The sequence below is a fragment of the Calidris pugnax genome, unplaced genomic scaffold (genome assembly GCF_001431845.1).
Source record: "Calidris pugnax isolate Ruff unplaced genomic scaffold, ASM143184v1 scaffold13, whole genome shotgun sequence".
Taxonomy (NCBI): Eukaryota; Metazoa; Chordata; class Aves; order Charadriiformes; family Scolopacidae; genus Calidris; species Calidris pugnax.
Window position 1 is genome coordinate 8076582 of NW_015090810.1, and position 25934 is coordinate 8102515.

General features: G+C 39.2%; 2 protein-coding genes across 3 annotated transcripts in view; one reads left to right on the forward strand and one right to left on the reverse strand.

Moving 5' to 3' along the window:
* Positions 1-21097, forward strand: part of CTNNAL1 (catenin alpha-like 1) — a 54386-nt gene extending 33289 nt beyond the window's left edge. Inside the window, exons 10-21 of the mRNA XM_014938438.1 lie at positions 2115-2201; positions 3760-3918; positions 5502-5594; positions 5895-6045; positions 11992-12029; positions 15308-15358; positions 15459-15613; positions 16348-16396; positions 17207-17263; positions 17403-17522; positions 19719-19802; positions 19942-21097. Of these exons, the coding sequence (XP_014793924.1) occupies positions 2115-2201; positions 3760-3918; positions 5502-5594; positions 5895-6045; positions 11992-12029; positions 15308-15358; positions 15459-15613; positions 16348-16396; positions 17207-17263; positions 17403-17522; positions 19719-19802; positions 19942-20103 (1206 nt within the window). The 3' untranslated portion in view covers positions 20104-21097. The remainder of the gene's footprint in view (positions 1-2114; positions 2202-3759; positions 3919-5501; positions 5595-5894; positions 6046-11991; positions 12030-15307; positions 15359-15458; positions 15614-16347; positions 16397-17206; positions 17264-17402; positions 17523-19718; positions 19803-19941) is intronic.
* FAM206A (family with sequence similarity 206 member A) lies at positions 12165-25815 on the reverse strand. Of its 2 annotated transcripts, XM_014938552.1 has the most exons (7): positions 25733-25815; positions 25599-25650; positions 22521-22650; positions 21667-21743; positions 21522-21591; positions 21311-21453; positions 12165-12895 (listed from the first exon to the last, which is right to left on the reverse strand). In XM_014938552.1, the coding sequence occupies exons 1-6, from the start codon at positions 25788-25790 to the stop codon at positions 21325-21327; spliced, it is 516 nt and encodes a 171-aa protein (XP_014794038.1). In that variant the 5' UTR covers positions 25791-25815; the 3' UTR covers positions 12165-12895; positions 21311-21324. The 2 variants fall into 2 exon arrangements, with proteins under 2 accessions (XP_014794038.1, XP_014794037.1); XM_014938551.1 differs by lacking the exon at positions 12165-12895 and having other exon boundaries at positions 21162-21453.
* Between the last annotated feature and the right edge of the window lie 119 nt (positions 25816-25934).

The window sequence follows — 25934 nt, forward strand, 5'->3', positions numbered from 1 at the left end:
GGAAAATGCAGTTTCTGTTTCTGATGCTGACTTGCTTTCAGTCTTGTTCCTGGGGAGATGTATAGCACAAAATCTTATCAACACTCTGAAATATGGAAGAGATGTACTAGTATAGGATACTTATTTAATTGAGTGTATTACTTATGAGAAAGCATTTTTGTTTCTTTTCTCCTCTTTGAATCAGATCTTGCAGTCAGGTGTTCTTAATGCAGTAGTGCAGTTTGAAGAGCATGTAACTGTTGTTGATAATACAGACTGTTGTTATTACAAAAAAGAAGATAAAAAATATTAATTGCATAGAATCCCCTAGCTATAAGAAGCTAAAACTGTGTTTAGCTTGGTGTTGGTTGTTAGCCCTGGTAGGCAGCTGTGTAAGCACTGCTCAGCCATAGCTAACACAGCCCTGTGTCATCAACAATGTTTTTGTCACAAATCCAAAACAGTACTGTAGCACATACTATGAAGACAATGAATTCTGTCCCAGCCAAAACCAGTGGAGTTCTTCTTCTGAGCTGTTACTGGTTGAAACTGATCACCTGTAAATAATTTACATGCTACATTTGAAGTGATAGAAATGAGAGCCTAGTACAAGATTACATGTATATATGATCTGTGAAAATACTTGGGCATGCACATGTGTGCTGATGCATCAAATATTTTTGATAATAAATAACCCAGCCTTGCTGTGACTGAAGATGCAGCCAGCATCTAAAATAGCATCAGCTTACTGAGGTAGCTTTTTAGTTTCAGCTCAGCATCTTTATTGGAGGGTAAATATTTTCTGAGGGATTTAATGTAATTGAAGTGGGATTGTTGTTTTATTATTATGCCTTGGGGATACATGAACTAGGGGATATGTAGAGCTCTTACAGTGCCTTTCTACTGTAAAAGGGAATTATTTCCCTTTCTACTCGCCATACATCCTTTCAGCAAGCAGAGTAACTGTAAGTCTTCAGTAAAGAGTGTGTTTTCAAACAGAATTGTCTTGTAACCCTGGTCAAGTCTAAGTTAGACTGACATCACTGCTCTGCTCTTGTTTGTATTATTGTATATTAATGAAAACTACCTGGAACACAACTGATAATCTAATGCTGTTTATTTAATTTTAAATGTTTCTAAAATCCTTTCTGAGTATTTTCAAGCTCATAAGATCACAAGCCACTGTCTTGTTTTAGGTGTGCCTGTAACCTTATTTTGGCTAGGCAGTTCCTTCACATAGAAGGAGCAAAATTGTGCACATTAAATAAGAAATACAAAGGACAATCTAGTGAGTGTAAAACATTATGCTCCTTGTGCTAAAAGCGATTTTGTGATGCTACACTCTTACACAAATTACGTAAAGGAAAGCATTAAATTTGGGGGACGGGTAGCTTTGAGACTTAGAATAGACACCCGTAAGAACGATCATATTGGCTCAAGTGGATTTTTTTTTCCTTTAAATAAAATGAAAAGTGTGTGTATCTATAAGTACACGCATATTGTGTGTGCATGTATGTTTGTTAACTCTTTTACCAGTGTATGTCTCCTAACATTTGGGCTGTTCCATAGATAGGTGCTATTTGCAGGACTGGGAGCTCTGTCTTGAAACTACCTCAACAAAACATTGTTAGCTACTGTACTTGTTTAAATCTTGACAATACTCTAAAGTCTTACAATGCTGCCTTAAGTAACCATTTTTTAATTCAATATAGAACATTTGGTATAATGTTTAGGTACCACTTGATTTTAAAAGAGTGTTCATGTTTTAAAAAAGAATAAAAATGCCTTAAGTTGTTGCTGTTCTTTAGGATGTTTAGACATAGGATTTTTTGGAAGTTGTAAAGCTTAAGGAAACCCTCTTCCTGGAAAAAGCTCAGTGAAATTCAGAAATTCCCACTGAACAGAAACAGTCAGCTAGTTTGCATCACTATTATTTTTAGATTTGATCTGGTGATAAATGTCTCTATAAAAGAATTTTTAAAGTAAAATACACACAGGATGTGCAAATGAAAACATTACATCTAGAAAGAAAAGGCTGTCTTCTAAAACAACTTGAAGTAATGACACATGATGTGAAAATGGGATTTGCTGAGTTTTTTGTGTAATGTTTTGTTGGCTGTTTCTTTGCCTTGTAGCAAAACCAGAAGACAAAGGATCTCATGGAGGACTTGGAAGTAGCCATTTTAAAAACATGCCAGTGCATGAATGAACTTAAAAGAGAGGTATGTCTCATTTAAGCAAGCATAAACTGAATAAAAGCTTGACTTTCTTACTTGTTGTATGTGAAGTTGTAAAATAGGATCTTGGACACCAAAACGTTAGTATCTGTTTATAGACAAGAGTAGCTAAATCAGAATTACAGTAGTCATTTTCTGTGTCCTTACTTAGAACTGATTAGAAATCTGGTGGGTACATGGACTCTTTGCTAACTGACAACAATTAAATAAAAAAAAAAAGAGAGAAGTCCTTGGAAATAAGTACAATGTATGTAATCATTACTTTAAATGTAAGGCTAAACTTACCTTGGGGATGTATGCATGACTGTTTTAAATACTTTTTCTTGTTAGTATCTGCTTAAATGAATAAATGACATTTGCTGTTTGTTTGAAATGACATTTGCTGTTTGTTTGTATGAAACCTGTTCTATTGATTTCTGTAGCTGAAATGTGTTATGACAGTGCCTTATACTCAGGTATTTTTCTGGACCATTGGCAGCTGTGTAGATCATTCTTCTCCTCAGTCTTTTCCTCTCAGTCTGACTTCAGATGCTGCAGTGTATCAGTCAGCATCCAGGATCTCTATGGGTGAAATTTAAGTATTGTGACTCTAATTAAAATATTCAGTGCAGTCCAGCAAAGCGAGGATAATATTACAAGCCTTATAATATTATTGGGCATAAGAATGCTCTGCTATTTCTAAAGATGTTGCTATTTTGTTTTTACCTATGTTTTTAAAATCAGATTGATTAAAGGCCGTAGGTAAACCTACTATGACTAGTCAGTAGAACTGGCAGCAGCTGTCACTGATAGCTGTTGTCAAGCAGAGCCTGTCACAGCACAATTGCAGCAGATCCATGGGTCTGAAAGAGTGTCTGGATTTAGGGATGTGTTTCAAGGGGAAGCTTCTCTTTGCTCATAGGGAGAGTGTTTGAGACTTCTCCAAGACCTATCTCTGGCTTCAGTCTCTTTGTAGAAAAGATGCTTTTTATTTTTCTAAGACTGTGTCACAAGCTGATTATATTCAAGCTTTTCTTTGCGTCACTGAGAATTCAATTTATTCATAGGAACTTAACTTCTAATATATTATACCCTCAGATGCTGTGAGGTTGCAGGCTGATTCACAGTTTAATATGTGTTCTTCATGAGAAGTCCAGTGGCCATTGTGCTGTGCTTATGTGTAACTTGGTGCCCTGCAAATTCATGCACCTGTTTTTTCCCAGCTGTGACATTATCAGAAAGCAGCAGTGTGATAACCTCATGTCCTGATTTTACCCAGCTGCTCTTTTGTTTCTGTCCATATTTGCCTGGGGGATGTTGGGGTTGTTTTTTTAGGCGGGGCTTTTTGGTTTTGTTTTTGGGTTTTTTTGGTTTTTTGAGTGCAATGGATTTTATCTTTGTACTTTGAATAGTAATTGAAGAATTAAAGCCCCATATAATATGCAGGCTGTAAATAAGCTATCGTGGCAGTAAATTTTTTTCTTCTTAGAAAAATCAGTCTGTCTATTAGCTTTATTTTGCCTTCCAAAGTTTATCTCTCCTTCTTCTTTTAATGCTACTCAAGGTTCACAGTGCAGCAACGTCTTTGGCAGTAGATCTGCTAAAATACCATACGGATCATATGGTTCTCAAAGCATTAAAGATCACAGGAGTGGAAGGAAATCTTGAAGCTGTAGCAGAATATACTTGCAAGCTATCAGAGCAGAAAGAACAACTTGTTGAGGTGAGTTCATGGCTGCTTTTATTTTGTAAGGCACTTAGAAAATGAGTGGCTGGATTTGTCTTAATCTGGTCTTTAGGAAAACTTTGGTCTGTGTTTTTGTAGCTTTTATTCTGTTTTCCTAGTATTGTTAGTATCTGAGCCAGAGGTGTCACTCCAACATACAGGTGGTGTAGAAGGCTGTACAGTTGTACCCAATTCTCCTGGATCTAGACTCATTCTGTATGTATATATTGGGGCTAGAATATTAATTGAAAAATAGGTTTCTAGATCCAAGTAGAGACTATAGCCTTTTTCTTTCAATCAGTAGGCATCCAGCAAGAGCTGAATCCCAAGACATGTTTTAAGAATGGTGGGAACGTAAGGTTACGTTTCTTAAGGCAGTGAACGTGACTGTTTTGAAAGTTTTGTGTAGTTTTTGTCAGTTGAGGGCCACTGAAAAGCTTTTCTCCTTTGTGAAAAGCACTGTGTATGTTTCATATGCATTGATGGTTTCATGTGGTAGTATTCACATGTGAACAAATAGGACTTCCAAGACTTCTTGAGAGATCGTGGCTCTTGGGAGTGCCTGCAGAGAAGGTGTCTGTCATTTACACCTTGTTGCTCTCTTGTCTGACAGATGAGCAGAAGTAACTGTACCAGTAGGAGACATACAGAGATAGATCACTTTGATCTGGAAGGTGGTGATGCCAGAAGCTATACTTGCACGACATCTAATACTCATCAATTTCTAAAAAATTCTGGTATCATATAGGGCTTGAGGATTCATCCCAGAAGTGTGAATATGCAGAAGCAACACTCTTGAACTTCCGGGACTGGCAAATCAGTGCTGTGGAATTTTAATTTCAGCTCTAATGTCCCCTTTTTCTGTGACTAATTAGTGTTCCTTAAGACACTGGATTTTTTTCAGGCATAACCATGAGATTAAATAATGTTTGTATGTGAGGCCTTGTAGCATTTCTGATGATGGACAGTGCAGTTAGTTTCTTATATTCTGTCTCCATCTCTATCTTATAAATTCTCCTTTGGTCTGAAGACTTTGATGTTCCTTCTCAGCGCAAAGTTCACTCTTAATCTTATGAAAAGGAAAAAAAAAAAGGATGACTACAATTTACTTACTGTGAAAGGAAACAGTATTTCTTCCCTAAATTAATTTGACACTGATTTGCTCAAAGATAATTCAGTCCCCTGGATGATGAAAGCCTTAATTTTCCACGTGGTTGCTAATTGCTGAGTAAGCCTGCTTTGGTGAAGTTATTTATTCTACAACTTTTCCAAGTTCCACAAGTGTTTGATTACTTTCAGGTTTATTCAGTCATAAATATATGAAATTGTTGTTAGTTTGTTTTTATTTATTAAGACTTTTCTTTCTCGTGGTGATTTTCTACACATTTCAAGTCAGGGTTTAGCCCTCTTTTTATTGTAAATGCTCCCTGAGAAACTCCTAGCTCTGCAGTCCCCAATAAGTTTCTGAAAGGACTATCAGTAACTTTGTGTGTGTGTTTGTGCATATGCATCTTTTCTTGCTACTAAGGAAAGCATGTTTTTATCATTCTTTTCTCTTCATATTTCTAAAAACTATTCAGATGTGTCGCTTATTGAGGCATGTTTCTGGAACTGAGCCCCTCGAGATCACTTGCATACATGCAGAAGATACCTTTCAGGTCACTGGCCCACAGGTATGCTTCGCTTTTATCTGGCTATTTCTACTGGACATAAATCAGGAAAAATTACTTGTATGAACTTTTTGGAGAGACCTAATGTTGAACTGTCCAAAGCAGTTGGACACTTTAATGATGGGTGGTAGTTAAAAGAATGTACATGGAAGATCATCAAGCCTGAAAATGTCAGATAAATGCACTACAAAGACATAACAATAGCAATTTAATTTTATGTTTTACCTGTGAAGGCATTTGTGAATTCATGTGCAACAGTATGTACAAGGACTTTCAACAGCAAATACTTTGTTCTCTGTCCAGATAATTTCTGCTGCAGAAACACTGGCATTACATCCATCTAGCAAGATTGCAAAAGAAAATCTTGAGGTGTTCTGTGAGGCCTGGGAATCTCAACTGAGTGACATGTCTATGTTGTTAAGAGAAATCAATGATGTGTTCGAAGGAAGAAGAGGTAAGAATGCTATGTAGAAAAATAAAAATGTAGTTTTCAAAACATGTAGTCTTAAGAATTTTAAGTGTGATTTAGGAAATACTGTTTTCTTAAGAGAAGACCACAATAAACAGTCCCACGTCCCATATAGCAATATGGAATCTAGGTGGCAGTGTTGATTTTTGTTTCAAAGAAGAACAGCCAAAAATATAAAGGCCTGATCTGTGTAAAATTAGGTATGTTTAACTTTCTGCACCGTGATTAGTTCCAGCAAAATCAAATGGAACTGTTCAAAGGACACAAAAGCATTCAAACCACTCTTTGCCAGAGGTGTACAAATATTAGGGGTGTAGGACTTTCATCCCACATTTTGGTTTGTCTAGGACATATCAGTTCATGACTATCAAGATATAACTTGAATTGTGTGACATCTTTAATTCATGTGCTGTATTTCTGGAAAATAGATATATGTGTATATATATATACACACACATATGTATTCTATGCTGTCAGCTTGCCTTGTATTCACTTCATAATGTAGTGAATGTAGTTATTTGATTTTTAAACTGCTGTCCTTTCTCCTGGATGGAATCTCTGACGACTCTGCACAATCTTGGGATATTTTCTCTGGTTGGTAAGTTTATTGGTATTTGTACAACATGTAGAAGAAAACCTTGGAATCTTAAGAACAAAAATTCTGTGTTTACTTTTAGTGTAGGGTAATTTACCTTTAAAATGGAAGCCATTTTGTTTTTCATTTTTATCTATCAGGGTTTTTTTTTCAGATTAAGTCTTTAGTGTAGCCTGTCATACTTCTTGTGCCTACATGTTTGTTTCAGTTTCTAAGGTATAATTGCCTACAGATAGAATGTAATATATAACAATAATGAATGTCTTGTATTTTTAAGAAAATCACTCAGGTTTAAAAGTTTAGATTTAGTTAAATACAGGGACTTCATTTTTTTGTATTTAAGATACAGAAAAAGTAATCCTTATTCAGGTTAGATGACACTTTATCAATGATACAATACTTCATCTTGCTGTTAATGTGAGACCTTTTTTTTCATTCTTAGAGTTTATTTTGTCAGTTTAAGTTTCTGTACTTGATCAGGTTTTTGTGTAAGCAGTTCTTTTCTGCCAGCTTTGTTGTGAGGACGGTAAGCAGCCAACCACGGGACAGTAATATCTTAAATTGCTGCTGCGGGTTGCTGGATGAGCATGAAGACTTGTAAAAGGAAAGCATATATTGAAATTCTGAGTGGGTTTACAATAATTGTGTGTAGTGCAGGTTATTGGGAATTTGAGGCATTTGAGAAATACATGATTGTTATCCTACTTGTTCTTTCACATTGGCCTGGAATGCCATATAAAGATGCATAGCAATCAGAGATCCTGTTTATGGGCCTTTTAACTTTCAATGGGTTTGTTTGTTTTGGGAGCCAAGGGCACACTGACCTTCTTTAAACATAGCGTTAAATTTTATATAAGGCACCTTAAAATATGATGTTACTCTAATATTAATCTGCTACAATAAATTTGGAATTTGCAGGGCTGATCATGCAGTATCTGACTTTTTTCATATTCATACAATGCTCTAGCAGAGATGAATGGTAGCCTTTTTATATATTTATATATATGTGTGCATGCTTGCATACATATATATTTTTTTTACTGTATTTAAAAATAATAAGATGAGAATCATGCAGTCATAGCAAACCATATACTTGGCTCTCCAAACAAATAGTTATTGAAGTGTTGCAGCAGATTCCCAGCCTCTCCTGTAGTTAGTAACTTTCTCCTCTCTTGTGGCTGTTGACAGCCAGATAACAGACATTTTCCACAAGTAAGGTACTTCCCAATTTCTTTAAAGCATCATTTCACAAGGCAACCCAATGTCATTGCTTGAAGGAGAGAGAAGATAATGGGTGGGTGTTGCTGAGCGTGTTAGAGGATATAGCGTGTGGGCCTGGGTGCAGTGTCTTCTCCTGTTTGGCATAGCCAGATGAGTCTGTTCTTGTTAGTGCCTCTCACTTCCTCAGTCTTTCCTTCAGCATAAAGTGTTCTGATTACCACCATGGGTAGGATAGTAAGCGTAGCTTGTATTCTTTATATGGCCTTGGATCCATTAGGTCTTGTATTGCCAAAACAATGCTTAAGAAATCATGTTTGTTTTCCCATGTCTCATGGCCTTGCCTGGTAAGGGACATCTCTCTGAGTCTGGGTTGTTCCATATTAACTATCAGACATCTTAGAAATAATTTGGTATCCTATATCCACCCATCTTCTACAAAGTTTTCCTCTGTGTGGTAGGCTAATCTTGCTTTGCTTGCTTGTTTTCTCTTTTTGGACTTCAGAGTGACTCTTGTCAAAAAAAAAAAGGGGGTGGGGGGGAAATATCTCACCCAAATATCCCCACCTTTTTGCTTCCAGAAGATACCCTAAAGTTATCTTACCACTTTCAACAGCTATTTCTCGTAGAAAACACAACTGATAACTTATTTTATTCTTCTTGTAACTCACAATACTTGTCTTAATGTTGAGGTTGGTAAAAGTGTCTTTATTTTATGGACTAAAATGTAAGAAGTGCTTTTTTCCTAGTAGAATTGTGATTGTGTGTAACAAAAGATAGAATTACAGTAAAAAGGTAATATATTTATTTTTTTTCTCCTCAGTTTAAAAACTTGTATTTTTGTACTACCAATTTAAATGTTTGGCTTTGTTAGAGAGTTCAGAATACAGCTTAAGAGGCAAAAAATGAATGGTGACTAAATGTGCTGGACACATCAAATAAAAGAAGCATTTTTCTGATTACACTAGATTCATATTGTTTATACTCATTTCTTTATTTTTCATGAGCAATTGTGTAATGCCTTATGCAGTGTTTCTTTCATATCAGCAAATTAGATACTTTTCTTACTGAGGTTCAAAACTCACATGAATGCAGAGACAGATTTAACTTGGAAATGAGCAATATTTTATTCAATTTTAATGTAATCACAGCAGATCATACCCAAATTGAAATGGGCTGGTTTTGGGGAGGAGGGTGCACTCACACGTAGGGGTGGGGGAGGTTGGTGAGCAGACCACAGCCCAGTTGCCTTCACATGTATTTTGAAAATGTCTCTGTGCTGTGCAGAACTGTACGGTGAGGTAGAGTTGAACTTCTTTTGCTTAATCCTAAACACTTTTTAATCCAACAGTGAGGAGGCCCATCCTGCACAGTGCTGGTGCTTGAAATGTTGTGTGGCTGGTCTGGGCTGAGGAGGGTGCCAAGCATCTGTAGAGCATCTCTGGAGGGTGGCTCCTGCCAGCCCAGAGATTTGGTTCAGCTGGTGGAGGTACCAGTTTGTTCTCAGTGTTACCAGTTTAGTTACTTAACTTTGAGGCTCTTGCACTTTGAGATGAATCCCCTAATGAAAGTAATTCTCTGTTGGAGTCAACCAATTTATTGTTTGTTTGTTTGTTTTTTTTCTTCTTAACTTTTTGGTTTTAAATGTACTGGAGAAGAATGTGAATAATTTCTGATTACTCCCTTGAAACTTGGTCAGAAGGGAGAGAATATCTATGAAGATAGCTGCCTTTTCTGCCCTTCTCTTTTTTGTTTTGCCTACTTGATTTGAGAGCAGTTAAATGACCATGAGGATTTGGGAGGGTCGTGCTTGATGAATAGGGAATACAGATCAGAATTTCGGAATTTAGGGTTCTAGGAAAAGAAGAGTGAAGCAGGGATGCAGCCATCCTGCTCTCAGATAAGAAGTGAGATCAAAAGCAGGATTTAGAAGTTGAAATAGAGACATTTTGGAGGAAAAAACATGGCTGGATCTACTAGAAAGCAGAAAATCTGAAGACAAAGAGGATAAAACAATAAAAATTAGTTTTAAATTTTAAAAAAAAGGAAGAGCACATTAGAGAAAACACATTACTAAAAACAAAAGCAATCTGGAATAAATAAAAGGAAGATCATAACATGGCAAAAATCTTTTGTTATTACAGCAAATATCTGACTTAGAAACAAAGGAAATTAAATACCTGAAAAAATACGTATGTATGTTCTGTTCATGGAATCAAATATAAATTCTGTGATTATACTGATGCAATTAAGTATTTTCTGATGAAGTAGGATTATCTCTCGCCTGAATTGATCTGCGCTTGTGAAAGGTCTGGTATCTGTGGTTCCAGTGAGGTGGGTTTTGTGTGTGTGTGTTTTCTGGGGGTTTGTGTTGTGGTTTTTTTGTTGATGTTCCAAGAAATAAGCAGTGAGCTCCTTCGTCTTTCTGAATATGGTGACCAGCTAAAACTTGCAAAATCAAGTAATGGGAATTGCTTGAAGAGCAAAAACAAATTATTTTTTCTTATTTCTGTTCATGACCCCTTTCCATTTGGTTTCCAAAATTCTGAATGCCCACCTTGCGTGTGCGAGTAGTATGTCCTCTCAGTATGCATTTGTATTCCATTTGTTATGTCAAAGCTTTCTGTGTTTGAACTTTTTTGTTAACATGGTACAACAGGTTCTTTATATAGCACCAAGGACATGTTTTATGCTACAGCATTTTAAACTAGAAGTTAGCTTTTGTTGTTGGTATGCCTTACATGCTTTCTTACATGCCCTTTAGCTGCTGTTTTGACACATAGAATGTTGTAAATAACTTCTTATAATTTAGATCAGTCTCTACTGAGAAATCTTGCTTGGATGCATGTTTGAGCAATTAATATCTGAATAGCTCTGAATTCTGAAAAAAACAGGCAGCTTGTGCCTTTGATAGCTCATTTCATCTTTCACAAAACTGGCTAGGGGAAGGAAGAGGTGATCTTAGAAAGGAAGAATACAATTTTTCATATTTATCAAGAGGGTTGTTGTCAACATACTGAAATTTGGGTTTTAGGAGTCAGTTGCCTAGACATGGAGCTCATGATCTTTCTGTGGTGTCATGGGATAAAGAGCATACTTTCAAAAAATCATGAATGCATGAGAGAACTGTCTCCTGAGGAGTCAGAATGGAATTTCTCTAGGAGCTGATATAAGAGGAGGACATAGCAATTGTAGGGCAATTTGTTGCTTGTCCTTTGTCAAGATACGTCATCTCTATGCAAACCTGGTACCAATATCCATTATAGTAGCCCTTTGTTCCTTCAGGTAAAACCTGTTCTTCACTAGCTCTTAAGATACTTCTTTATGTAATTTCCAGTTTATTTAGCAGACTTTCCTGAATCTATTGTAATCATTATCTATGAAGACTTAAGTTTAAATCTTCTGGTAACTAGAACTCTAATCCTAGGCTGTTAGCCCAGGCACTGTGTCCGATAAGCCCTTCTTACCCAATTTTAGGTGACACCTAAAAGGATTTTTTTTTTCTCCATTTGTGTTGCTCAGACTTGGGAAATATGAAATAATTCAATAAGTGTTTAAAATGCTGTAGAACTTTTTTCTTTATAAAATGCAGTGCATGTGTGATGCCTATAGTACAGTAAAACATGAGGGTTTTATCAGCTTTTCTTAGAAAAACCCACCCAGGTGTTTTTCCCTGCTGTCATTGCTACTCCAAATTTTTACCATCCAGCCCATGCCAAGAGAAGCCTTACAGGGAACTACCGTTGTATGTTCTGCACTTTGCAACCAAATGAGTGCATGTAGCAATAACGACTCAGTCGTTGCAGAGAGTTTCTTTGCTGGCTTGTGGGCTGCATGCAGGGGACTAGCAATCTGACTGAGGGAAACTGTTCAGAGAGGCTTTCGTAACTGCCGATTGCTGAGAGCTAAAATCTGAACAGTCCAGAGTTCTTGGTTTGTCTCGCTCTGGAAGCACAAGACAGAGAGGCAATCCTCTGCAATGTTCAAAGAGGAGGAATTAAAGGTAAGTAGTTTGCTTATATAGTACTGTAATTTAAGGAAGGATGAAGTAAGGCATGTGATCCCGTTGATTAAAATCTGCATACAAATTTTGGTGTAAATGTGTGTGTTCTTCATAGGAGAGAAGCGTGTCTACCTATCACTGCCCAGACCAGGGGTAAGTTGCTTTTGGGATTCTTGCATTTGCTTTAGATCTGCTGTTAACTAATTGACCTCTTTCCGTGTTACACCGTAACGAGGACGTAACAATATCTTGGTAACATGCATCCTGACTGGAGAGCTGACAGTAACATTTCAAACCATCAGTTTAATAAATGAGTAACAAACATACTGAAAACCAGAGTAACTAGTTATATTAATATGCTTTAATCACTTTGTACATGAGCTTTAATTCCTGTTCCATATATAATGACTCGGTTTTTTACCATGTACTAGATTGTCACACTATATAATAAAAAAACGCATTGTTACCATTAAAACAGTGAGAATACGTTGCAACATACTGAAAATAAGTCTTGGTAATCTGATATTTTTTATGTTGTTGCCCGAGTTGACCCATTTGGAACAAATGGACATGTTTGAGCCTACTGTTGTAGGCTCTTCAGATAATTAATTCTTGTTTCCTTCTTTGATCTTAAATGTTTTTAATGCCGAGGAAAAAAAAAAAAAGCTACACCAAATGCCCAGGTTTAGTTGTGAGGTAATTAATATCCTTAGCTGACTATAATTGATACTACATTGTTTCTGAGAGCATTTGTGTGTTAAGAAGCCTCCTAAACCTTGTTGTTATCATGTAATCAGTCTTTTGATTCACTTGCTGCGTACTGAATCTTTTCATGGGTAGAATAAAAGGGAAGAATGGTCTCAGAAGGTACAGTAAGCTCCGGCTTGATTTTTTTTCCTCTCCTTGCTTTCTTTCCTGAACTAGTAGTGTTGAGGAACTTGGGTGTGAAATGATCTCCTGTCTCCACATCTCCTGTTGTGCAGTTCTGTGACTTCAAACACAATATGCTACCTCTGACCCTTAACGAAAAGAGGAGAAAAGGTCATACATTAGAAATCCAATCTGCAGATTTAAATAGACTATAAGGTTAGGCTGGGTGAGCAGGGATGCATTTCACTGTTACAGAACTAAATAATGAGACTGGAAAATAGATTGGTTCAGTGACTTTTGATAGGGTTTTTGTCCCTCACTGGTTTAACTAAGCTACATAGATTCTGGACTTCAGCCAAAATTTAGAGAAGAGATGCTTGAAGTCAGATTCCCACTTACTGATTCTTAGGCCTTTTAAAAATACTTTCAATAAATCTTTGTTAGCAAGTTCTGCTTTGTTGTCATTTGAAAGGTTGCTGTCTTCTTTTGAATTTTGCAAGATGCACAGATTTGGGGGAGTTATGATTAATAGGCAGTTTGGAAGTAGACAGTAAATGTAGATTATGTTCATAAGACAAAGAGTTTGTTCACAGAGTAATTTCTTTGCCTAACTGATGCACTGACCTTTGGAACCACCTCTCTCCCCAGTGCTGTGACTCGGCGCTGCCTCTTCTCTCCCTCCTGCCATCACAGAGGTGCCGTGCCTGGCTAATGCCCACGCTGTCCCTCCACAGAAGTCACACTGTTCTTGTCGATCTAATTAGATTACATATTCTGTTACATCTGTTTAATTGTGACCGTGCTGTCTGCTAGTAATGAGTGGCATCCTAGACCATGCCATAGTTGAGGACAGAGCAGTAGTGATGACTCGTGTGAGTGCTTAATGCATAGGTGTATTTTTCTCTATAGTGTTAGGTGCTTACCTGATTTTCACCAGTTCTCCTATTCAAATAGTGTGAATGAACAGTAGAATGGAGAAAACTACAAATCTGACAAACATTCTGAGGTTTCTTTAGTTATTTGTGGATAGAAAAACTTAAGTGCTGGTTTTCTTGAATACCCTTCACTTAGCAGCTTAAATATTTGCCATACCTTGTACCTCAAAGTTTATGTTTTTACACAAACCTAGTTTGGTTTTGTGTTACTTTCTTCTTTTAAGACTCTGCCTTAAAACCAGAATGTCTTGAATTGCATCTCCTAACATACAATATGGTCAAACTTAAGTAACAGTTAGGGCTATCAGTTCATACGCTTTTTGCTAAATCTTAAATACAAGATGAGCTTTTCTAATACATAGGCAGAATGACAGTGTTTAATCTGGGTAGACGTAATATTCAGAATACTTAAAAATTTTGGGATGGAAAAAGAGAAATGGCATGAAAGCTACACTGAGCAGTAAATTACAGTAGGAACTTCAATAGCATTACTTTATTTTTGCTCAAGCTCTTGAAGTGAGAGATGGAGATTGCACCTGGAGCTTATTTCTGATGCTGCTCACAATGTGTAGTGCTGCTTTTTTTGTTGTTGTTTTTCCTTTTCCCCTGCAGGCACTACTGAGCTTTATTTGCCCAAGTACTCCCACTAATGAATAGCAGCTCTTTTCAGATCCTCAGACAAGGATCTCAGTCCTGCACTGTTGTCATCCAGCCTCTTCCAGCAGCTCACCTCTCCAAGTTAGGACACCAACTTTGTACTTTCCATTCCTCTGCACCCCAGTGCAGTTTCTGAATGAGGACTGTGGCTCCCATGTCACTCTTTGCACAGTGACAGCACCAGTTAAACTGAAGTTAAAGCCAGGAGCTGCTGCTTTCTATGTGCCAATTGATTTGAAACAAATCATGTGTATATGTGTTATGCAGCTGGCAAGCTCTGCCTTACCAGATAGTGCACTCACATCAGTACCACTAATTATTCTTTAGTCTGAGCCAATATTTGGCTTGCAGCCCTACTGGTATTTCAGATACCTCATGACTTAATAAGAAGGAAACCCATAAAAAGATCAAAGTGTCAGGGTTTGTTTTCAGCTACTTCAACAGAGTGACACAGAATAATGAGCTACATCGTCACACTAGTATTTACATGGCTTGTACCCTAGATCAGCTTGCTACTGGCTAAATCAACTTCCAAGTCCCTCTTATCTCAGTATTATCTTTGATGGACAAAATCAGTGCAGTAGTACTTGATAAGACTGTTTATGTAGTCCTAAGCATTACTGCGGATTTAGAAGGTAAGGGAAAGAGATGGTACTGCATGAGGAAGCTGGGTTGGACTAAGTGATCTCTGAAGGTCCTTTCCAACCCCTGCAATTCTGTGAACTGTGGAAAAGGTCTTTTCCTTGAGACTTTAGGGTGTCTGTAGGCACAGACCCTGTTTGCACAGGCCATTTCAGGAGGACAGCCAGGTCAGAACAGGTTCTCGGCTGCTACTGAGAAGTTTGTCTCAACCCCTGGAGCTCTCCTGCAAAGTCTGTGTCTGAGTATACAGCCACCTCTTACGATTTGTTAGGAAAATTATTACTAATTCCTTTTTATTTAAAATTATTATTTTTTTGTTTGAAACAGAAGCATAATGCAAATCTGAAAGCATTAAAGCCAGTCAAACTAGATACTGAGGTAAGATTTCATCATTTCAGTAAAAAAGCTTTTTTTTTTTTTTTTTTTTTTGTCTGAAGAAAGTATTTACAAGGGCCATAAATATGGTTACCGTTTACAGGAACAAGCGAAAATTGCAAAACTTGGATTGGAACTGCATCTGCTCACATCTGATGTGGATTCTGAGACAGAGAAATGGGAGGATCAGGAGAATGAGATTGTGCAACATGGACAACGCATGTCAAGTATGGCCTACTCCATGTATTTATTTACCAGGTAATTACACCTTAGCAGCATGTTTTGGTGGGGAGAAGAGCATTAACAGTGTTTATAAGACAATTTGATTTTCAGAGTATGATGATTGGGACACATTCAGAAAGGAGCTTTAATTTCTATCCTTATGCTTTATAAATTCTTGAAAATGTCTAAGCTGCTTCATAATGAAATTGGGGGGGGTTAAGTGCTAAACATCAGTTTTGTTGCAGAACCGCTGTTTAAATATCTCTTGGGTACAGAAAACATTTTAAGAAGCATGTTCATAAGTACTTTCAAAATTAAGGGACTTAAAGCACAGATATGTAACGGTAGATTAGAATTACTCATCTTTGCTGTACTGAAAGGTGTTCTTCTGAAACTTGACCATGCGGTGTCAGCTTTCTTATTTGAAGAATGTAGGATTTTTTTAATAAGAGTTGAGATTTTTCTTTCCTTGTAGCCCAATAACACTCAGTATGCCAGAGACATGGATTCCTGTCATTGTCCAGCTGCAGAGAATTGAACCATTTCTAATTTCCCAGTAGTGCTGCAGCCACTGAGGTGTTTATATAACATTTTGAAATGCAGTTCCTGTAGTAGGTTATTGTTGTGCGTAGCGTCCTCTAAGAGTGTTATTTTACAGTTCAGTGGTGGGAATGGGGACGAGAGAGAGACGCTGTAAATTGTGCAAGTAGCAGGCAAAATAATCTACAGTGTACACATGGCATATATTCTGCTTTCATTATTTCCCACAGAGGAGAAGGACTTCTGAAAACTACTCAAGATTTATTTCATCAAGCAGAGGTAATATATTTTTAACAAAATAGGAGTTAGGAACTCTGAGTGAAGAACAAATTGGAACTTAACTCTCTGATTTCTTACACATACTTATCATGAATTGACTAGCAACTGTAGACTATGAACACCCTAAGTCTGGTACGTACTTTCTGAAAGCTGACATTTCAGCATTCTAGTAGTAGCTTAAGACAGTGTTCCTTGAATTGGCAGATTCCAGTTAGGAGCAGGAATGGCAAACTGGCATTGTGGCAAATATCGGGGACTTCAGAGCATTAGTAGTATTGGTTGTGTTACTTAGCGCAGTCCCCGACGGTGTTAACGAGTACTCTGTCCTGGTCTGAGCGGCAGCATTTTCATGGGAAAGAAAGATGGAGAAATTTGAATAATACAAACAAAAGGCAAGGGGGCAAGTGAAGGAATGTGGTGTGTTATTTTCCAGGTACGTGCCTGTGTTTAACAGGAGACTGGTTACCTTTGTCAGGCCAATAAACAAACATGGCAGGTGTCCTCTACTCACAAAATTCTTGTGAGCTGCTACGGTGTGAAAATAATTGGCAGTCAGGTTTGGTTTTTTTAAATATGTAAAGGCAAAGCCTTTAAACTCTGCTTATCTGGGAGAATGGCCATTTTTAGTGTAGCATGTTATTTCAGAAGTCACGGCAAACTGCTAACTTTAATTATAAAATGTGTACAACTACCACAAGTATTTCCTGCTGCCTTTTCACTATATAGCACACCGTTTATTAAAAGACCAAGGGTAAAGAGCCTGATCTTTCACTGTGGTTGATTTTGTTACATGCTTTCTCCCCCTTTCAGATTTTTGCTGCGGAGGGCACAAAGCTTGCTTCAGCTCTTCATGACTTTTCTGATCAGGTGATGTATGACCTCTCGAGCAGCCATTCAGCTGAGGCACTGGTGATACCCTTAACAGCTCATTGCCTTATCTTCTCCCTTAACTTAATGTTGCAGACTGTAACACAGAGTGGCTTTGTCTTCCCAAAACACAATTCAGGTACGCGATGGTGACAGATCTTTGCTTCTGCTGGAGGCTGAAAAACTGGTCTCTATGTGCAAGCAGCTCCAGATAACAGCTAAGGCTTCTGTTCAGGGTAAAAGTGCTACGTTTACGAAGGTAAGGTGAGAACTGTATGCGGTGCTGAAAGTAAGACCTAACGATTTGAAATATAGTAACTTACTAATTTATGCTCCTGTTTAAATATGGAACAGTTCATAACAGCTGAACTTCTTGGATTGACAGAGGACCATAAAAATTAATAAGTACAAAATTTTACAATGTTGTGCAAGCATTTTTCTGCTATGCAATATGTCATTGCTGTTACTTGTGTAGAAGAGGAATTTACTTCAACTTGAGAAGCTGATGTGTGAAATACAGAGGCAGAACAGCAAGAACTGTTCCTCTTGCTAAAAATGTTCTGTCTGTTGGGACATTCCTTGCTGATAACTGTAACATAAGCCATTTACTGCACTATCTTGTGTCAGGAAAGGATGTTCTTCAGCCCGGGTACTACTGTTTTCTAGACTTCTCCCCACCCAACGGCAGAGAAGGGCTCCGGTGAAGTTTAGTCTGACCTGACCTGACCCCCTCATTGATGCTGAGTTTGACAGGGGACAAAACATGATAGACTGGCACCCAGCACACATGGGAGGCTGGCAGTGGATAGCTGGGGTAGGATTACTCTGCAGGCTTACATGAATGTTTTCTTTAGGGAGTGTGGATATCCAAGTTTTGTTTAACTGGCCCACTGGCCACAGACATATCACTGATATTAGTGTTTTAAGGAACAGTTTCCCTACCCCTAATTTATGAACCTTACTGTCTAAGAATCAGTACAATAAGTAATAGGATTTTTTTTTTCCTTCCTTTTACTAAAAGTACTGAAATTATCATTTGGGTTTTGGATTTCACTGTTAGTGAAGGAGTTTACAGAAATGTTTCCAAAGACAACGATGTCCCTGGACTGCCCTTAAAAAAATTAAAAAAAAAAAGGAAAGGTGTCCATAGGCTTTCACTACCTTATATTGCTTTTTACTGCTGAGAACTTTTTTCAGAGAACTTCTGTCAACATCCCCCTCAACTTACCCAATAGATACAGAGAGGTACTGGAATTTTATCTTGCTGCTACTGAGAATTCTCAGCTGAATAATACAAGATGGAGTAATACTGTATATAATAATACTGTAATCCACTAGATTACAATAATAATCCTGTAACCCACTAGCAGTTCATTCAGAGATATAAATTGCAATTAAGTGTACCTCACTAAGAAAGGTATAATATTTATCAAGGTAATTTTTATTTCCACCACTGTAATAATTATTGTTATTCTGATCTGATTGATGCTTACCATAGATGTAATAGATTCCAAACCCCAAAGACTCTACTACTGAAATACATGCTTGCTTCTTAGTAGGTAGAGTCTACCCTAGACTACTCAGTGTTTATTCTGATATTTTTTGTATTTATTTTAATATGTATATACCTCCAATAAAAGTTCCAGCCTTGTTACCACGATAAGTAGATCTGCAAACTTCAGTGGGGAACAGAGGTCAGGATTTTTGAAGAACTTTCCTGATCAGCAATATGATCAGTGTGAGCCAGACTGTTCCTGTGCACCTACATGTTTGTTTCCAAGGAGCTATGGAAAAGGTGTTTCAGTTTTCCAGCAGGGATTCTAACTGTCCAGTCCATCAAAGCCACTCAAAACCCAACTGAGCACCTGAGGGCTACTGCTTGGTTTGGATTCTTTAGCTAAACTAAAAGGGAACTTCAGTCTGTTTATACAGAGTAATGTATCGCCACATAGTGATAATAGCCTATCAAATTAATGTTTCTTAACTTGTGACCTGTGCTAAGTCTTAGACTTGAGGCATAAACTCAAATGCTTTAAGATTTAGCTAATTGTCAGTGTAACTCATATCAAGGTAAGGCTTACAAGGATGTATGGCTTTCTAAATCATGCTGACATTAAGGAAAACCATGAAGAATTGTGGGGAATCACACTTAGGTGGTAAGAGCTCCTTTCCAAGACGCTTATATTACTTATTAATATTATGATATTAATATTATATTATTACGTGTCATTCCCTTCTGCTTCCTAGCTCAGGTGTTGGCTTAACAGAAGGGAAGCTGTTGTTTTACACATACTATATAGAGAAATTCAAAAAGGCAGTGCAAAATCTTTTGATTAGAAGGTATTTATGAAATAAAAATATCACCTATTCAAGCATGAAATAATCATCTCATGCATTAAACAGTTGCCTAATAAAGTAATCAGTGGTCCTATTCTACTCTAATTATTTTGTTTAGGTTGATGCATGCATTCTGAAAACAAGGAACGTGATGACTCTGTTATGCCAACTCCTTCCGCTTTGCTGCAGATTGCTGAGAAAGGCGAGTACTTGGTCCATCTACAGTGTTTTAAAGGTTGCGGGGGTGGTTTGGTTTGTTGTTTTGTTTGGTTGGTTTTGTTCTTGTTTGTTGTTTGGTTTTGGTTTTTTAAGAAAACTTTTTTTCATCTATATATACACAGTATAAAGCAGGAAATGGCTGTCTGAAACCTGCTCCACCGTGGAGAGAAGACAGAATACGAACTGGTACAAGTGCACATACTCCAGAAAGGAGAGCTGAGACATTTAGCATCAAGTCTTTAGAAAATCATGTAACAAACATGACATTTTTAGACAGCAAGTAATTACAGCACTTAGAAATGCAGGAACTCCCAGTTGATAATAACACTTGCTAAGTTTTCAATATTGCTTTCGTTTGTGGAAAGTCAAACCAGGTTAATTTGAATTAAAACTGTTGACCTTTGTCACATCTAATAGATGTCCCATTACTTAGCAATTACAGCACCTACAGGTCTAATCATTACGTATTTTTATAATGTGACTGCCTTTTCTATGCTCACTATCGATAATGGGTTTGTAATTAATGCTTATGAATGTCTTAATGGATGTTTCAACCCAAAGATGCTGCTAATAGACATTTTATATAAAGAACCTTGTGCTGCATATGCTATATGTAACACTACTGTTGAAGTCTGTAATCTCATCTCTGGCCTGTTTCAGTCTATGTATTTGCTAAAGCAGAATCAGGAATGTAGTCTGAAAGGCTGTGGCCTAAAGCACTGAAATGTTATCTTAGTTACGAGTTATCCCTGCAATGAAGTAGTTCTAGGAAAAAAAAAAACCTCTTTCCGCAGCTGCACCTCTGAATTCCAGTCTTGTGAACGTGATCCGTATTTCCAAAAGTGTATTTTTAAGTGATTAATACTCTTGACTCAAACCCTTTCTTCTTTTACCGTCTCTATTTGTAGATGGTAGCTGTTATTCCTTTTTATTAAAACTTATCTGAGCAGAATTTTAATTGCATGTAGAACCACTGAACTATTATGTAGACTTTATGTTATTAATTTTACGTTAAATTTAAAAAAATGGATACTGGTTATGACAAACTTCTGTACAAAGGGCATTATTTGACTTCAGGATGCTATGAAAATATAACCTGGTATGAAATACATATTCTCAAGTTTATCTGCTCTTTGTATATAGGCTTCTGATGGATTTTTATTTTCAATTCAGCTTTTTCATTTAGCTAAACTAATACAAAAGTGACGTGATAGCCAAATCATGTGATTTTTCTGTATGTTACTGTTGCACTGAGCAGAAGCAAAGCTGCCTGTGAAACATAGTCTCCGATATATCATTCTATTCTTATTTAAAACTTGCTAGAATTGAAAGAGAAAGCAAATTTTAATACAAACTATTTGAACTGTTTTATTCTTGTATGAAACAAGCGTTTAAGTTCCACTTTTAAAAACAGACACTAGGCCTTTCAATACCATAAAAGTTACAGTGTACAAAAGAAGTAGCTTATTTAGTATCAAATACAGATGATACCTATATAATTAATTTCATGAAGAAGAATTAAGACGTTTCGACAACACTTCCTCATATTCCTTCTGCGTCAGAAGTCCTTGAGTTATACTCTTGCTTTCTTCAAATTTGGGTAGAACCACTGCAATGTATCCCTCGGTCAATGGCTAAAATGCAGGACTAGAGTTAGTACTGAAATAAAAGTTAGAAAATAAAAAGCAAAAAAGTTTCTCACCTTTTCTTGTAGAAGAGCTGGATTGCTAAGAATGTTTTCATTCACTTCTATCAGACGCCCTCGTATACAGCTGCAAAGGTGGTTAAGTTTCAGTAAAAGTGCATGCTACAGCATGGGAAGACAAAGAAAAAAGGAAAAACCTTACCTATAAATGGTGTATTCCTCTCCATCTGATGAAGATATCCTGCACAGAGGGGCAAGTTCTGTTAAAAACTGAGCTCCCTGCATTTGAAAAAAAAATAAATATATATAAATATATGTATGCACACATATGTATACATTTTTGATTACACAGGGCTTTTTAAAATACTGCCATCAGCAACACAAGAAGTTGGTGAGCTTCAGAACAAAGCAAGAATGTGTGACAGTAACAGGTCGTTGCAACTCACATGCTGTGCTTCCCTGCAGAAGGGAGTATGACAACTTAGTTATGGGCACAAATAGATGAGAAGCTTGTGAGAGCTTACAAATTTAGTCATAACTAAGTTTATTGTGGAATAGCAGAGTTGTAGTTTGACCAGATTAAACTCAGCAAAGAGAGGAGGGGAAAAAAAAGCACAGTTGATTTTAGTATAACCAGGTTAAACCACACCATGAAACACACTGAACTAGTCCATCTGCTATCAAGGTCTGTTTGACAAAAAACAGTAGTCCCCAAATCCTTGGTGTTTTGGTGGAAACACATTTTTATGTATATAGGCATGTCTGAGTCCCTCTAATTACTAAGAAAAAATTACTAAAAGCAACTGTTAGCCTTGCTTTGAACAACACTGGAAAGCACCGGTGCTGTAGAAGCACTGTAAGACCCTGGCTGGGACAGTTAGATGGGCACCTGTGAGAAAAGTCTAAATGATTTAACTATGGAGGCGCTATTTTAAAATAAAATGCAAAGGTAACCTGGTACCTCTCTATCCTAGAAAGGACAGAAAGTCTCAGACCCTGTGAGAGTTGAGAAAATGAATTGAGAAAATGAGATCAAAACAAATCAAAAAGCCGTACCCTTTTTGACTTCCCAGAGACCTTATTCTGGAGCCTGCTGCAGTTGGCACTGATTTGGTAATTAATGCTTGTAATTGTTTTTCCATTTTGAAGAAGAGGATGGGCTTCTGCCAAGGTGATGACACAGATTCTGCAATAAGAAATGTAATTATTACGCTGCAGTTGTGAGAAGCCCTGGTCTTCTGTGCTCCAGGCAAAGCTCCACAACCACCTCTGCCCATACTGGTAGGATTTGAAACTGATACTGACTGCTTCATTTGGGCTCCTAGTCTAAAATGCTTGCAGGACTTCTAGTGTTGTAAAGGCTCTTCTTTACTTTCATTGTGTAAGCACAGTCTTCTTCCTTCTAGTGTAGCAGGAATGTTAAGCTGATATTCAGCATCAGTCACAGGACGGGCACCTACCAGGCCCCGGGAGGATGCAAGGACAGAGGGGTTCTGGGTGACAGCGTGGGTGTTGAGTAGGGTAACAAGAACACAGTTTACCTGAGATAACAAGATAATTCTTGGCTTGTAGATCAGGAACAAATAAAATTTCCCACTTACTTACAAAAACATCAGATAAAGGATCAAATCAGACTCACTTACTTCAGGGCATCTTAGTTGACATCTGCTGTACCAAACTGAATTGCATTTGGACCTAAAGCCACCCCCACAGAAAGTACTTTGTTTTGAGATGCTGGACTGGCTCATCAAAAGCAGTGCACTGCTTAGACACAACCACAGCCCTGAAATACTACGCTAGAGCTCTTCTATCTGTTGTACCCCATGCGGGCAGACATGGTTCATTTGTCTGTGTGACAGCTGAGGTAGATACTCATGACAAACAATTGAAGCACGGCGTGCTTTTGTAGGAAAACGTTAACACAGGGCAATGTTTCTCAGAACAGCTAAAGGCCGGTACTGGGCAATGGTTAGAGCAGACAAACCCTTTGCTGATCCGTGCTTTAGCTACCCTGCTGCTGGCATTTTATCTGTCTTCTAAAGGAGGGCTGTTTTTTGTTACGGAACTGGGGGGCTTGAGACAAGCCCAGCTGCAGAGACCGGGTTAGAGCCCTGCTTGATGCACAAACACGCAGAGCCCCAGATGAAGCGGTTCTGTTTGAGAGGAGTTTAAAACCCAGAGCAAGGACCAGACTTAAGGGTAACTGTAGAGAAAGCCACGGCACAGAAGCAGAGCTCTCCCTGAGCGTGGATGCTGCATCCATCTCCCTGCACGGCCACATCCCTCTGCAAGTTCCCGCCAGAGGGAGCTGGATCCTGACGAGCCCTTTCAGCATCTCACAGGGACCAGCAAAGCTCCCTCTCCACCCCTTCCCTTCTCTCACGGGAAGATGGCAAATCCTCTATTTGAGTGTTACCTCTATTACAGACCTGGCCAAAAAAAAAAAATAAATCCCCAAAGAATTTAACACTGCTTGGAAATGCCTAATCAAGCCACAGCCCCACACAAAATAATGGTAAAATACTTATAGAGCATTTGGCTAAGCTGCTGTAGAAGGCAAGGGCCCTGATATTTCAGAAGTCAAAACAGCAAAATAATCTTTATAGACATTTGAACAAGTGGTTCTATTTTTATTTCCTCCACACACACACATACCAACAGGATTTAAACTGTTGTCAATAGAAAGGTTTTTATAGTAGACAACCAAGACTAACAATTACATATTTAGTGCAAGTGTGAGGAGGCTGTCCGTCCTCACTGCTGCTGTCACACCTGTTACTCCCAGATATTCCAGCTTTCTGTTCCAAAGAACGAGAAAGTGAACTGCATGAAACGGCCCCCGCTCCGGAGGCTGCAGCGAGGCCACTGATGGTTCTGCCAGGCACGGCCTTCCCATCACTCTGAATTCCTAACGGGAGCAGGCAGCCCGCTGGGGACAGCCAAGGTCTCCATCTGGCCTCCCCCCGGCTTCCCTCAACACATGGGGATTGGCACTGCCCTGTTCTCTGCAGATGGAAGTTACGTTCTGTTCTTCCCTCAGGCACTAAACACCCCAGAGATAGCCCCAACGCCACCAAGCCACCTGCAGCCAGGACAGACTGTAGCTGTGGGGCAGGAGCTGGGGAGGGTAAGGAGGGTTATTAAGAGTCCAGAGCAGGTACAGGGCTGATGTGTCCCATCCAAACGACTGGATACCCAGCTCCAGCAAAGCCGCAGCAATGGGTGGCGTTCTATCATCTCCTATTTTGTAGTCACTGCCCGTAGTACAGGGAAGTACCATTAAAGGCAATTAAGTTGTATATAGAAAAAGCAAAATGTTTGTTCAAATTGGGCTAATTAATTTCTTAGAAACCAAGTTAAGCAGCTTGCTTCTAGACATCATTATGAAGAAGCCTTTCGAAATGATGCTCTTCTGCCATTGAAGATGATGTACAGGGCCCTTCCAGGCAGCAGAGGATGCTGGGCCTGGAGGGCAGCACTACACACACTGAAGGGGCCTTTTAAAGGAAAATAAATAAATCTGTTGGGCATATTTGGGGCAATCACAGAATCATCATGGTTGGAAAGGACCTGAGATCACCGAATCCAACCACACACACCCAAAAAGCCCCATACAATCTCAGCCACTAGAGCCTGCCCTGAAGAGCCATGTCTACACGTTTCTTAAATACCTCCAGGGATGGTGACTCCACCAGCTCCCTGGGCAGGCTGTGCCAGTGCCTGACCACTCTCTCAGTAAAGTAATTCTTCCTAATGTCTAATCTCAACCTCCCCTGCCGCAACTTCAGACCATTTCCTCTGCTCCTGTCATTGTTCCCTTGGGAGAAGAGCCAACACCCACCTCTCTACATCCTCCTTTCAATTAAAGAAGGGCAGAGGAAGCCGAGGATTGCTGTCACTCTCCCACCCTCCGGAAAAGCCCCGGACAACCTGCCACTGTCCACCCCTCCCTCTCCAGGGGCTCCTGCCGGAGCGGTGCCTGCGGGGCCCACACCCCCACCGGCAGCGGCAGCACCGGGGCACGGACGGGGCGGGGCGGCTGGCGGGGCTCAGCCCCTCGCTGGGGGGGGGCTCCCCAAGGGCCGGCCCCCCAGCACCCCAAATCCCCCCTCTCCTCCCGGCCCCGCCACTCGCCTGTTGGAGTGCTGCAGCACGCAGAAGTCCTCGCACGGCCGCCCCTTCACGTCTGCAACGGGACACAGACACCAGTCACCGCCCGCGCCGCTGCCGCCGCCCCCGGACCCGCTCCCGGCCCCGCCCGGCGGTACCTGGCTTGTACCAGCGCGTGAAGTACCGCTCCGCGCCGCCCCCCGCCGCCGCCGCCATGCCCCCCGCACGCCGGCGCACGGCGATGACGGCCCCGCCGCCCCGCACCCGCCCCTTCCGGCACCACCTCCCGCCGCCACAGCACCCCGCACCGCCCCCCGGCCGCCGGGGAGGGTGCGTGGGTGGATGGATGGATGGGGGCGA

Bases quoted from the DNA above. Each gene is read 5' to 3' on its own strand.
- FAM206A (XM_014938552.1), bottom strand. From the start codon at position 25,790: ATGGCGGCGGCGGCGGGGGGCGGCGCGGAGCGGTACTTCACGCGCTGG. The intron at 22,651-25,598 runs GCGAGTGGCGGG...TTCTTATTGCAG, and splicing joins GTGCTGCAGCACTCCAACAG to AATCTGTGTCATCACCTTGG. The intron at 21,454-21,521 runs GTGAGAAACTTT...CCTGCATTTTAG, and splicing joins CAGCTCTTCTACAAGAAAAG to CCATTGACCGAGGGATACAT.